General features: G+C 56.5%; 2 protein-coding genes across 2 annotated transcripts in view; one reads left to right on the top strand and one right to left on the bottom strand.

Annotated features, from left to right (window-relative positions):
• CROCC (ciliary rootlet coiled-coil, rootletin) overlaps positions 1–9,964 on the top strand; it is a 37,373-nt gene extending 27,409 nt beyond the window's left edge. Inside the window, exons 26-36 of the mRNA XM_023532646.1 lie at positions 8–68; positions 3,142–3,317; positions 3,422–3,542; positions 3,877–4,040; positions 5,133–5,348; positions 6,034–6,258; positions 6,706–6,855; positions 7,170–7,370; positions 7,580–7,711; positions 8,353–8,532; positions 9,332–9,964. Of these exons, the coding sequence (XP_023388414.1) occupies positions 8–68; positions 3,142–3,317; positions 3,422–3,542; positions 3,877–4,040; positions 5,133–5,348; positions 6,034–6,258; positions 6,706–6,855; positions 7,170–7,370; positions 7,580–7,711; positions 8,353–8,532; positions 9,332–9,418 (1,713 nt within the window). The 3' untranslated portion in view covers positions 9,419–9,964. The remainder of the gene's footprint in view (positions 1–7; positions 69–3,141; positions 3,318–3,421; positions 3,543–3,876; positions 4,041–5,132; positions 5,349–6,033; positions 6,259–6,705; positions 6,856–7,169; positions 7,371–7,579; positions 7,712–8,352; positions 8,533–9,331) is intronic.
• Positions 9,965–11,143: 1,179 nt separating this feature from the next.
• Positions 11,144–13,561, bottom strand: part of MFAP2 (microfibril associated protein 2) — a 4,183-nt gene continuing 1,765 nt past the window's right edge. Inside the window, 6 exon segments of the mRNA XM_011363605.2 lie at positions 11,144–11,658; positions 11,862–11,935; positions 12,187–12,274; positions 13,011–13,055; positions 13,181–13,267; positions 13,391–13,444. Of these exon segments, the coding sequence (XP_011361907.2) occupies positions 11,555–11,658; positions 11,862–11,935; positions 12,187–12,274; positions 13,011–13,055; positions 13,181–13,267; positions 13,391–13,444 (452 nt within the window). The 3' untranslated portion in view covers positions 11,144–11,554.

The following is a 13,561-nucleotide window of genomic DNA, read 5'->3' as shown; positions in this document are numbered from 1 at the left end:
CGGCCGCGCACCCAGCCCCGCCCCGCGGCCCCTGCCCAGCTCCCCAGCACGCAGTGCGCCCGCGGGAGGTGAGCAGTGGGCCACGGCCACCGACAAGGGGAGGGCCGCGGGGGGCGGGGCAGGCCTCACGGAGTCCCCGTCCCAGGTCTCCGCCCCAAGTCTGATTCTGTTCCGCCTATGAGCCCACCACTGGTTTGGCCCGCCCCTCCTTTGATGAGCAGCCTCAAACCCTGCCGCTTGGCCTAGTCCCTGCCTCCTGGCGAAGAGCCACCCCTCACATTACTTTCCGTCTCTTTGAAGAGCCCGCCCTTTACTGGGCCCCTCCCCTCTTTTAAAGCTGACGCTCCTCCTCTTCGGGTCTTAGCTCTCAGGGTAGCTGTTTTTTAATTTTAATTTTTAATTTATTTTTTAAACCTCGCTTCTTTTTAAAAGGAGGTGGAGGACGCCCCTTCTCGATGCCCCTCACTCCTCCCAGGCTTTGAGCACCCCATTCTCTTCTGTCTACCATCCCTAGCTCTATACCCCTCCATACCAAGGCCTCTGACCCCCACATCTCCCTAGACAGATACACACCCAGCTCAAGACCCCTTCCAGGAACTCCTTCAGAAATCCTCCCAGCCCCACCTGCTCCCAAGGCCCAGTGGATGGTGCTGGAAAAATCAGCCCTGTGCTTCTGAGGTGGGGGCTTGGGAGCACCCCTTTAGGGAGTGTTCATCCTGTCTTAGCCTGACAATCTCATCTTGATTCCTAGGGCTTAGACTAGAACCTTAAATCTGTGGAAAACGCACTATGGGATATCGAGTCATTGCCTTTTCAAATCCACAGATTTAGCCCCAGGGTCACATTCATTCATTCAGTTAATGTTTACTTAGCACCTACTATGTGCCAAATACAATTTAAGCACTAGAGATGGAGCAGTAAACAAAACTGACAAGCATGTCTGCTCTTATGGTGTTTGTAGTCTAGGCATGGGAGTAGCAGACAAGAAACACATGTAAATGAAATACAGAATGTATTGGGTGGTGGTAAGGCCTGGAAACTAGGTAAGGAAAAATAAGCCCAGGGGACACTGCTGGGAGAATGTAAAATGGTGCAGCCATTGTGGAAAATAGTTTGGCAATTCTTCAAAAAGTTAAATTTAGAGTTACCATATGACCCAAGAATTCCACCCCTAGGTATCTACCCAAAAGAATTGAAAGCAGGGACATACTTGTATACCAGTGTTCATAACAGCATTTTCACAATAGTCAGCAGGTGGAAGCAACCAGTGTCCACCCACAGATGAAATGGATAAACAAAAATGTGATGTATCCATGCAAAGGAATAGTATTCAGCCTTAAGAAGGAATGACATTCTGACCCATGCTACAGCATGGATGAACCCTGACAACATGTTAAGTGAAATAAGCCAGTCACAAAAGGACAAATATAGTATGATTCCACTTACGTGAAATATCTAAAATAGACAAATTCATAGAGACAAAGTAGATGAGTGGTTGCAAGGGGCTAAGAGAGGGGGAAGTTGGCAGTGATCACTTAATGAATACAGGTTTCCATTTGAAAGGATGTTAGTTGGCTGGGGCTGCCGTAACAGTACCATAAACAGTGTCTTAAACAACAGAAATTTATGTCTCATGGTTCTGGAGGCTAGAAGTCTGAGATCAAGGTGTGGACAGGGCCATGCTCCATCTGAAGGTGCTGGGGAAGGACCTGTTCCAAGCCTGGTCCAGATTTCCCCTTTTTGTAATGATACCCATCATATTAGAATAGGACCCGCCTTATTCCAATATGACCTCGTCTTGACTAAATGACATCTGCAACGACCCTATTAAACAAAGTCACATACTGAGGTACCGGTAGTTAGGACAGTCAACGTGTGAATTTTGGGAAGACACAATTCAACCCACAAATAGGGGTGATGGTTGCATAACAACGTGAATATAATTAGTGCCACTAAATCATACACTTAAAGATGATTAGAAAGGCGTATATTATATCTATCACAAAAAAAGTTTTAAACAAAGCAGGGGCGGGGCCTGGGGTGTTTGTGCGGGAACAGGGAGAGCCCCAGTGAGGAGGTGGTAGGAAAAGGAAGAATGGGAGAAGAGACTCAGGACGAGTGGAAGTACCTGTCCTTCCACTCGTGAGCAGCATGGTTGACAGCAGCTGGAGTATAGCAAGCTAGGGAAAAGGAGTGGGAGGCGACATGGGGACAAAGGACCTGCTCAAGTAATCCTTGCGGCCACTGCAAGAATGCCGGCTTTTACTCTGAGGGGATGGAAGCCCCAATGACAGTGGGTAGATGTCCTGCTGTGTGTCTTTTGGGCACTGTGGAACTGTCAGGTATTTTGGGTGTCACTTGGCAGAGGCAGGAGGATGCCAACAGGCTGAACCCCGTCATAACAACTCCGATGTTGACATCTAGGAGCTGTCCTGTCTCTGTCCACCCTGCCCCCTCCCGCCTCTGTTGCCCATTGTCTTCCCAGCTTCGACAAGCAGATGGGTTAACTGCTTTGCATCTGCATAGCCTGCGAAGGGAGGAATTGGTCTTTACCTCTCAGGGAATTACTGTGAGGATGAAATGAGGTGATGTAGGCCAAGCATTGGCTCGGTGTCAGCACTCAGTACAGGGAGACATTGAGGTGATGCAGTGTCAACCCTTGGACTGGGCTCTGAGGATAAAGCCCTCATGGTGTTCGTGGTCTGGGGCGGGGGGAGTAGACATCGGAGCCCCATGAGGGTGAGATGAGCTCCCCCCACTGCAGCCTAGGACCTGGGAGATCTCTGGGGAGTGGTCTTTACATTTAGGCCTAAAGGAACGGACCAGGCAAAGTGAAGGCCCTAGTAATGGAAGAGGGAGTGTTCTAGAACGTGGGAGCTGAGGGTGATGTGGAGTGACCAGCTTGTAAAGGGTGAGAGGCTGATACCAGGGTATACAACATGGCCTCTAAGTTGGGCTTGGCTCTGAGGGCTGTGGGGGCTGGTGCAGGGTAAAGCAGGAGGTTGAGGGGACCCAATGCGTGCTGTGGGAAGCTCATGCAGGCACAGCAGGGATGGGGGAAATGCATTAAGAGCTTGCAGGCACCATCCTGGCAGGAGAGGCCACTGGCTCCTGCATCCCTGAGCACGTTTCCTCCTTTAGGAAGTGGGGAAGGGCTCAGCAGCCCCAGCCCCAGCCCCTTGGAACGCAGCCCTGGATCTGAGCCACCATCCCCAGGACCTGCCACCTCCCCAGCGTCTCCAGACCTAGACCCAGAGTCGGTGCGGGGGGCCCTCCGGGAGTTCCTGCAGGAGTTGCGGAGTGCCCAGAGAGAACGGGTGAGGCCGGCTGGGAGTGGCTGGACAGGGAACTGGGTCGCTGAGGGCCCTCTGCAGGTTGTCAGAGCAGGGGTCTTCCCTTTCCCTCAACCTTGGGGCTGCAGGATGAACTTCGGGCCCAGACGAGTGCCCTGAGTCACCAGCTGGATGAGATGGAGGCTGAGAGGGACAGCGCAATGTCACGGGCAAGGCAGCTGCAGAAGGCCATGGCCCAGAGTGAGGAAGGTGAGTCTGACCCCCTGGGTCTTTGCTCTCTCGTGCTCTTAGCAGCTAAGGTGGGAAGCTGTGGGATTGCCCGGAGCGGCTTATGCATCTGTGGCTTGGCCACTGTGACCTGAGACATGTGATCATGTCTCCTCTAGAGGACCCTCCCTGGTCTGCTCTATCCCATGTCCAGACCCACAGACCCTCAAGGACTCACAGAGGCAGATCCCATGTCCAGGCCCACAGACCCTCGAGGACTCAGTGGTGGGTGGAGGGCAGGCAGGGTATTTTGGGGCCTGGTTCAGGCCTCGGGGCTGTGCCTGGCCAGGCCTGATCCCCGGGGTGGGGGCCACAGCCCGGCGCAGTGTGGATGGGCGGCTGAGTGGGGCCCAGGCGGAGCTGGCACTGCAGGAGGAGAGTGTGCGGCGCAGTGAGCGGGAGCGCCGGGCTGCGCTGGACCAGGTGGCCACCCTGGAGAGGAGCCTGCAGGCCACCGAGAATGAGCTCCGAGCCAGCCAGGTAGGCAGGAGCGGAGGGCCAGCAGGGGCGAGGGGGCATCTGCATGCCTGAATGGGTGTTTGTAAGTCCTACTGTGTGCATCTCTGTTTCTGTCAGCCTTGGTCTCAGCACCTACTGAAGTGACCGGTCTATGACTCTCTCCAAAAGCACGTTCAGAGTCCACCATCTCGTTCTATGTTGAGGATACTAGGCTGGCTGTAGAAGGAAGAGTTGGGCTTTTGAACCTGACAGACCTGGGTTTAAGCCTGGCCCTCTTGCTCATTAGCCAGCCTGAATCTCATTTCCTTTATCTGTAAAAGGGGGAGACTGATAATTATCTCACAGAGATGATGCCCATAAGCTCTTCACACATCGGCGGTTCTTAGGGACCTTTGTTTCCTTCGACTGTGTAGAGCCACATGAGTGGTATTCTGGTGGTTTTATATGTATTTGGAGAACATCTTGTATATACCTCTGTGCGTGTGCATGCACGCGTGCCTAGGGCAGGAAGCACAGGCCCTGGTGGTGACAGTCCAAGTTGCCAAAGACAAGGCCTTTTTGTAGCCACAGACCCCTCCATTCCTGTCTCCTTCCTCCCCTGGCCCTCCCCGTGCTTCTGGCTCTAGGCCGAGCTCGAGCTGGGTTGTTGTGTCTGCGGCTCCAGCTCTGGCCCTGGGCCCAACCACAGGGGCTGTGGGAGGAGGCCAGGAACAAAGCTGGGCAGGAGCCAGAGTGGGGATGCCCAGTGCAGACATGGCAAGGTTGGGGCTCTGAGGAGGCAGGAAAGGGGCCAGGCCTGGGGGTGCTGTTGTAAGAACATCCCCTTGACCTGCCCTGTCTCTAGGATGGTAACGGGGATGGAAGGACCCCAGTCTGTCTTGCTGTCCTGTCCCTACTCCCTAAGCCACCTCCATTGTCTGACCGTACACAGCTTCAGAGGGGAAGAGCATCATCCCTGAAAACCCCAGTGAAGCCCAGGGCTCCTGCCTGACTCAGCTCGGGTCACGCATGCAGCATCTGGCCTGCTCCCCACTTTCTCTGAAGAGTCCCGAGTGATGCGGGAGGTGTGGGATGGGCTGGACACCTGGGGCCTGAGCCCGCCCCTACCCACAGGAAAAGATCAGCAAGATGAAGACCAATGAGGTGAAGCTGGAGAGCGACAAGCGGCGCCTGAAGGAGGTGCTGGATGCCTCTGAGAGCCGTACCATCAAGCTCGAGCTGCAGCGGCGCTCGCTCGAGGGAGAGCTGCAGCGCAGCCGCCTGGGCCTGAGCGACCGTGAGGCCCAGGCCCAGGCCCTCCAGGATCGGGTGGACTCCCTGCAGAGACAGGTGGGTCCCCTCCCCTACCTGAAGGCTCCTCATCGGGCCCAGTGCCAAGTGCTTTACAGGAATGACATAATCCTCCCAGCAACCCCGTAAGGCAAGTATTAGCATCATCCTCATTTCACAGATAGATGAATGAAGGCTCAGGGAGGTGATGTCATCTCCTAAGAACACATAGTTAATAAGAGGCAGAGCTGACATGAGAATTTAGGACTGGTTGATGACAGAATCTGCACTCATAGGAAGCATGTGGGACAAGTTAGATTTGTAGATTCTGCTCATTTCCCCTTTTGCCTTGGCTGCCAGGAAGCTTGTCTCTAACTAGAATGTTCAGCAATTCTCCTGGCCCTGCATAGTCACACACCAAAGTCAACAACAGAAAATTCCAGGATTGTAGTAGATACCCTTTCTCCTCTGTAATAGGGAGGAGAGGGGAATTAGAATGGAGGAGACCATGGGGTCTGAGACAACCAGGCTGATGGTACTCTGAGTGAGAGTGGCAGTGGGATGGGGCCTAGTGCTTTACAGGAATGACAGGTGGCAGTAGGTGGCAGTAGACTGAGCCAGTATGAGCGCATAGGAACAATAAATATCAGTGATGAAGGCCTAGAGAGAGGGAAGGGTTTCTCTTGGCTTGGGTTGGACCTTTCTTCTAGAGGCCACTTTACCATCCTGTCTGCCTTCCTGCCAGGTGGCAGACAGTGAGATGAAGGCAGGGACTCTGCAGCTGACTGTGGAGCGGCTGAGCGGGGCCCTGGCCAAGGTGGAGGAGAGCGAGGGGGCCCTTCGTGACAAGGTGCAGGGCCTGACGGAGGCCTTAGCCCAGAACAGCGCCAGCCTCTCCAGCACCCAGGACAAGAATCTGCAACTGCAGAAGACCCTGACTGCCTGTGAACATGACCGCCAAGTGCTCCAGGTATCGGGATCCCAGAGTCTGGCTGTGGGGTGGACCCAGAGAGAGAGTTAGTCAATAGGGCAGGCTTGGAGGGGCCTGGTAGAGAGCCAGCCAATGGGAAAGTGTTAAAAACCCTAAAGAACCAATCAACGAGAGGGAGGGATGGGCCTAATGAGAAAATCATCCAATTAAAGGAGGTTCTGGGGAGTGGGATACAAAAGAACAGCCTACTAATACAGGCTTGAAGGATCCAGGTGTAAGGTTAATGGGGGAGAGTTGAGGTTTGAGGGGTCCCACCTTATGCAGTTAGTAGGTAGGCTGTGGGCCAGGCCTGCTGTCTGGCTCACCCTCCAGGTGAGATGACTACCTGTTTTATGGGCTGAGAACCTGACCCAAGATACAGAGTAGGAGAGAACTCTGCCTCAGAGCTCCCAGGCCAGCCTGGCACCATCAGCCTCTGTCCCCCAGGAACGGCTGGAGGCTGCTCGGCAGGCGCTATCTGAGGCCCGGAAGCAGAGCAGCTCCCTGGGCGAGCAGGTGCAGACGATGCGGGGTGAGCTGGCGGACCTGGAGCTGCAGCGGGTGGAGGCGGAGGGCCAGCTGCAACAGCTGCAGGAGGTGAGGGATGGGGTGGGGACCTTCCCACCTATTTCAACCTCATCCCAAACCCAGGCTCAGCCTCCTGGGAGGAAAGACCCCCCACAATCCACAAGCCCAGGAATGAAAAGAAACATGGTACTTCCATTATAGAGATGGAGAAACTGAGGCCCAGCGAGGAGAGCTGCCTGGCCTCAGGTGACAGTTCCCTAGTGCGGGCCTCACAGTTGCCCAGCTGAGTGAGTGGGCATGGTAGGCTGGTACTGTCCTCCCCAAGCTTCAGGTGCACACAGTGAGGCCCAGAGTGATTAGGGACTTGCCGGCTTCTGCTGCAGGTGCTGCGGCAGCGACAAGAAGCTGAGGCCACGGCCCTGCACATGGTCCAGAAGCTGCAGGACGAGCGGCAGCTGCTGCAGGAGCGTCTGGGCAGCCTGCAGCACGCGCTGGCTCAGCTGGAGGCTGAGAAGCGGGAGGTGGAGCGGTCAGCCCTACGGCTGGAGAAGGAACGGGTGGCCCTCAAGAAGACACTGGACAAGGTGGGCTGCTCCTCAAGGCCCTCCCCTCACCTCCTCTGGGTCCTAGCCATTGCTGGTCCCAGCTGCATGTCCCTAGGGTCTGGGGGCCTCAGGTTCCCCCTGGCCCCTGGTCCTGCTGCCTCTAAGCAACACCCCACCCTGAGCCCCTTCCCCCCCGGGACCTTCCTCCTTTCCGGGCACCCTGCTCCCCTCCTGCTCTCCCTGCCTAGGTGGAGCGGGAGAATCTTCGCAGCCATGAGGATACAGTGCGGCTAAGTGCAGAGAAGGGCCGCCTGGACCGCACACTCACGGGCGCGGAGCTGGAGCTGGCTGAGGCCCAGAGGCAGATCCAGCTGCTGGAGGTCCCACCCCTGCCCACCCAACCCTGGACCCCCTCTCTCTTTAGCTCTGGGCCCCACTCCCAACCCCAGGCTGAGTGCCAGGTAGTCCCAAGAGTTACTGATAGTTCAGCCAGCCCAGTGTCCTCAACCTCACAACCTACGAGCCAAGACTCTGGAGGAGTCAGCCCAAAGATCCCTGAGGGGGGTCCTCCCCAGAGTGGAGAGAAAAGAAATGCTAACAGCCAGTTAGCATGTGAACCTGTGTGTGCACATATGTTGTGGACATGGAGCGGTATGAGTACATACAGATGTCTTTATGTGTGTAGGTGTGTGCAAGAGTTATTGGGCTTTTTGCATGAGTATTCATGTTTGCTTGTGTGCCTGTATGTATATGGGCCTGTTTTTGAATACGTCTGTGTGTGTGTGTGCGTGTGCGTGCTCGTGCACATGCGTACATCTGTCTAGGTACCCTAATCTGCAGGCCAGGAGGGCAGGGGGTCAGGGACAAGCAAGGATCTCTCCTGAATTCACTGCCTACACTGGTTTTGCCCCAAGGAGCCTTTAGGTTCCTGCTCCGGGGAGGTACCTAACACCCCCTTGTGCATATGCTCACATGCACACACACATGGGGCCAGACCCCTGACTAGTGGCTTCTCTGGCAGGCCCAGGTGGTGGTGTTAGAGCAGGACCAGAGCCCAGCCCGGCTGGAAGCAGAGGAGCAGCAACAGCTGGAGCTGCAGCAGGAGGTGGCGCGTCTGCGCAGTGCCCAGGTGCAGACAGAACGCACCCTGGAGGCTCGGGAGCGGGCCCACCGGCAGAGGGTGCGTGGGCTGGAGGAACAGGTACTCAGGCCTGGCTGGGCTCCAGCCCCTCCCCTGCTGGGAACCAGCAGGACTCCCGCCTAGGGAAGCTGGGCCAGGATGGAAGTGTGAACCTAGAAGAGGGGGAAGGGGAGAGGAGAAGGGGGCGAGGGCTGAGTGCGACCTCTTGGGTATAAGCAGTCAATGGCACCCATAACTGAAATGGTCCAGTGGATCCATGCCATTGTCAACCATGGCGGGACATAGGCTCAAGTGATGTCATTGTAACAGTCCCTTTGCCATGGCTCTGCTGTCCTCTCTCCATGCCCAGGCAGGCCCTCTCCCTGGGCAGCACAGGTGGCCTCAGCAGCTCCAGCCTCAGGTTATCCCAACAGTCCTCAGTCCCCGGAGAGAGAGGGCGCCTTTTACTGAGAGCAACAGCAAAAGTCCCAGGCATCCTCCTCACTGGCCAGCGTTGATCCCAGGCCCCTCCCTGACCATCCTGACCTGATTGTGTCTGCATGTCAAGGCTGCTCTGATAGGACAGGCCTGGGTCACAGGTCCACCCCTGGAGTCAGGCCAGTGTCAGTCCTATCGGAGAGGTGAGAGGGGGTATAGGGTGGCTCCCAAACTGATGCTGAGCATTCAGAGGACACCTAACTGTACCATGGAACAGAAGGGAAGAAGATAGATACCCTGGTCCTCAGTAAGACCCGTTTTTCCTGCAACAGGCAGCACTGGGTCCCTTCTGGGGTCCCAGCTGCAGTTACCCGCCTTTCTGTGAAGTCAGGCTGAGGACCTGGGCTGGCCGGGCTGGCTCTACCTTCTCTTTCTTTTCCAGGTGTCTACTCTGAAGGGACAGTTGCAGCAGGAGCTTCGAAGGAGTTCGGCATCCTTCTCCCCTGCCTCCGACCCCACAGAGAAGTGAGCCCCTTCCTGGCTGGTACCCTAAGGAACAGGCAGCCCCGTGGTCAGGGAGGAGAGAGGCCTCCTCTCCAGCATGATCCACGCAGAGCCTGGGCCAGCCGGGGCCACCAGAGCTCGGCTTGGGGTGAGGAGGGCCTGGGTTGGCAGTTCTGAGAGGTGGGACTCCAGTGCCAGGCCAGACCCACAGTGGCTCCCTGGTATCATCAGAGCCACCTGCTGTGGGCCCCACCTCAGTCCAGCCACCCTTCCCCGGAGGAGCCGCTCCAGATCCTACGAGATCCTTCCTGAGAGTGACTGAGCCAGAGCCAAGAGCCAAAGCCCTTTGTTTCTGCGTCATGGGAGAGATGAAGGGGTGCCCAAGCCTAGGACAAGGGTCAGAGGCTCAGGCGTTGCCCTGGCTTCCCGGAGATCTCGCCGCCTTAGTTCGGAGTGTTTGTCAGGAACTCTTTGGAGTTCAGAGTCCCTGTATTTTTATACCTTTTTACCATGTTAACTGTTCAGAACTGTTGTGTTTTTGTAATAAGAAGTCACCGTTTTCTAAAAATGATTTTGTACAGACCTATCCCTTTAACTCTCAGTGTGCCGCCTCCACCTGGGAGACAGGTGGGGTCCCCCAGTGAGGGGCTCAGGGAGTGGGGAGGTGTTAGAAAGGCCTTTGGAACTTACCAGCCTCAAGATATCAGGGTGGGGAGGCCTCCAAGGTCCATTTAACAGAAGGAGCTGTTGAAGCTTGGAGCTGTGACTCAACCCGCACAGCTTGACTCTCCAGCTGGAGCTTTCTCACCCCGTCCCCTGGCCCCTCAGAACAGAGCCCGCCCTCCGGATAGTGACAGGCAGCGCAGTGAACAAATGCAGGCCTGGGAGTGAACGTGGGGTCTTGCCCTGGCTCTGCTGAGTGAGCTTGGGCAAAGCTGCGTAGCCTGTCAGGGCCTCATTTTGCTCATCTGTAAAATGGGAACCTGCCCCGCCACCCCAGGGTGGTTATGAGGGAGTACACATGGAAGGTGTTCAATCCGTGTGTTTGCAAGGAGAAATTACTGGAATTCGTGGAGTCCAGTGGAGTCTGGTTCTGCTCCAGCTCTGCCAATTCTAGCTGTGGCCCCCTGAGTGGGTTACTTAATGCCTCTAGACTTAGTTTCCCTGTCTGCGAGATGGGGATATTTATTATGCCCACTACATAGGCCTTTTCGGAAGGTTAAACAGGACTGCATGCTGAGCACTCACGCAGAGCCCGGTCCCTACATGCCAGCCACGGGGAGGTATTATATCGGCTGGCCTGCTTTCTGTCCTCTGACCCACACCAGACCTCCCCTCCCCGCATAAAGCCCTGATCTCAGAGTCCACCTACCTTGACCTCCTGCCTGACACCCTATACACACCCTCATGCTTCCACACAGGTGGTCTTCCATCTTGGCTTGCACCCCTCTGATGACGGGGTCTCATGCCCTGGCAGTGAGAAAGCTGTGTCCCTGAAATTTCTATTTATAATGTAACTCCCTGCACCACAGACACACAGTGGGTACGCGCGTGCCCACGCGTGCGCGCACACACACCCCCGGGGGCAGGTGTCATGGCCTATCTTTCTGGTAGCTCAGAGCTGATGCTGGTGGGTGGAGAGGCAGGGCTGGGTCTGCAGAGGCAAGGCCACAGGTCATCTCAACAGGCAGTACTGGAGGCACCTCGCCACCCCTCTGTGTTCTGCTCTGGAAAAGTGACTGACTCTGAATCTTTTGTAAAAACTTATTTTTAATTTTGTATAAAATAGAGGTGGTCTATGCCCGGGGGCTGTAGGAAATCCAAGCAGACCAGCTGGGGTGAGGGGCATAGCCTACCTCGGGGGACTGGGGGAGAGACTGTCCTCAGAGGGGCTGAGAAGGCACATCGGAGGCCCTGGTCCCACAGAAAGGCCTGGGATGCCCCCCACCTGGGGGCGAAGACCTGGCAGTGGGGGGCCCCCACTGCACCCCAGGGGTGGCCACATGTTGGGGGAGGGGCCTGAGACAACCCCCAGAGCCATAGTCCACTAACTTTTTACAGAATAAAAGAAATGTCAGGCAGGGGAGAAAAGCACCAGGTCAGGCAGGGCCTGAGGACCCCGGATCCGAGGAGGGGCCAAGTTTTGGGTGCCAGCTCCACCCTAGCAGCCCCCGCAGCTCCTAGCACAGGAGGCCGCCACCGATTGGCACAGGCCGCTGCTGGCCATCACACCACATTTGGAGAACTTATCCCGACAGAGGTCAGCTGTTGGGGGAAGGGCAGGAAGGAGTTGGGGTCAGGGTTGGGGATGGGTGAAAGGAACTGCTCCCCTATCCTCAACCCTGGTGATCCTGATCTCGGGATCCCCTGGAAGTGGCCCCAGGCACATTACACACAAATAAACATCAGGTGGGTAGATAATGAGTGAAAAGAGGCAGGGAGAAGGCTGAGGGTTGGAGGCTTCCTACCTCGGAGGAGCTCCTCGTGGGCACAAACTGTGCGGACGCAGATCTCCTTGTTGATGATGTACATTCGGCGGAGGCTGGGGGGATGGGGTCAGGGGAGGTGTCAGTCTCACCCTTAGCCAGCTCCACTGGGAGAGCCTGGGGTAGGACTTGGCATTGCAGCCTGGGAGTCCCAGCCTCCAAGCCAGGGCTAAACCAGAGTTGAGCTCAACTTCAGGATTCATGATCGTCCTCCAAACCCTACCTGGGCTGGCTGGAGCTGTCCCCCGTTCCCCGACTCAGCCCCTCCCCCTCCAACCCTCACCCCACAGGCCCTGCCTGTGCTCACCTGTAGAAGCAGACCTCGTTGAGACACTGTTTGCAGGGCTTGTGTATGGAATAGAGGCGGGTGCATGGGTACTGCTCCTCACGGCAGTCTGGATGACAGGCGGAATCAGACTGGGGGTGCAGCTTGGGGCCCAGGGTTGGGGGGGCGGCCCCCAACCTTGCCCACTGGAGACTGGATCTCATTTTGGGATCTGGGTACACTCCGCACCCCCTGATCTAGCCCAGACACACACATACACACATATGCCCAACATATGCACACGCAACATTCTGGGGCTGCCCAATTTTATACAATGTATTTACAGATAAACAAATTCACAACCATACTTCTGAGCATATATTGAAACACATAAATTCAGACACAAATCCACATGCATACAGTCACAGAAGCCCACACCGACCTTACAGGGGAGCACACCCTACCTCACAGTCTCTCTCAGGCTCTTGGCTGAAGCAGCATGGGGCTGGCTGAGCCAGCCTGGGCTTCCTGCCGCATCCAGCCTGGCCTGCCATAGCACCACCGCTGGCAGGAAGCCCCCAGCATGCTCCCTGCCCCTCCCCAGCGTCTGGGAGTAGAGGGCCCCTCCCAAGGCTGCAGCCAACTCAGCCTCCTGCCAGGCCCAAGGGGCAGAGGGAGCTCCTGGAGCTGCCTATGCGGCCCTGAAATTGCCGGCCTAAATGGGCACATCTGCAAGCCCCCCACCCCACCACCTACCCCAGCAAGAGCGAAAGGCCTGGCTGTCTCTGTTCTACCAGGGCTGCACCCCACTCCGCCCCAACTTTCGGGGCCATGCTTGTTTCTCCAGCTGTGAGGGAAGCTCTTACCCAGAGGCCCGGGCTCCGTGGGCTCCGTCTCTGCATTTCCTGGCTCTGGCGTTGGGAGAGGGGGAGGTAGAGATCTTTGAGAGGGGTCTATTCAGGGCAGAATAGGGTCACCTCTCTCAGCCCTGGCACAGAAACCCCACTCCCAGGGTTGACAGGAGCTTGTAGCTTACCAAAGGTGGGGGCCGGGATGACTTCCTGTTGAACTTGCTGTTGGGACTGGAACTGGAACTGCTCCTCGGAGGGCCGAGATGTCGCCTCTGGAACAGGACATGATAAGGGAGACTCCTCATTTCCCCGACCCCCCAGGTCTCCATGGGCGCCCCCACCCAGATGCCCACCCAGCCTATCTGCACCCCCCTCTCCCCACCACCGCCCTTTACCTTGATAATCATAGTAGTCCGGGTTGTCTGAAAACAAAGATGAACATCGAATTGCTGGGAGTCAGGCTAGCTTTCAGCCCCAGGGGCAAAGGAGGTTATAACCGAGCCAGGGACCATCCCGTCTGCAAATCCCATCACTCTACCCGACCCGGTCCCCACCTAGCTGAGCTG

This window comes from Pteropus vampyrus, unplaced genomic scaffold, assembly GCF_000151845.1.
Source record: "Pteropus vampyrus isolate Shadow unplaced genomic scaffold, Pvam_2.0 Scaffold86, whole genome shotgun sequence".
NCBI classification, from domain to species: Eukaryota; Metazoa; Chordata; class Mammalia; order Chiroptera; family Pteropodidae; genus Pteropus; species Pteropus vampyrus.
This window is presented reverse-complemented; position numbering and strand designations above follow the sequence as displayed.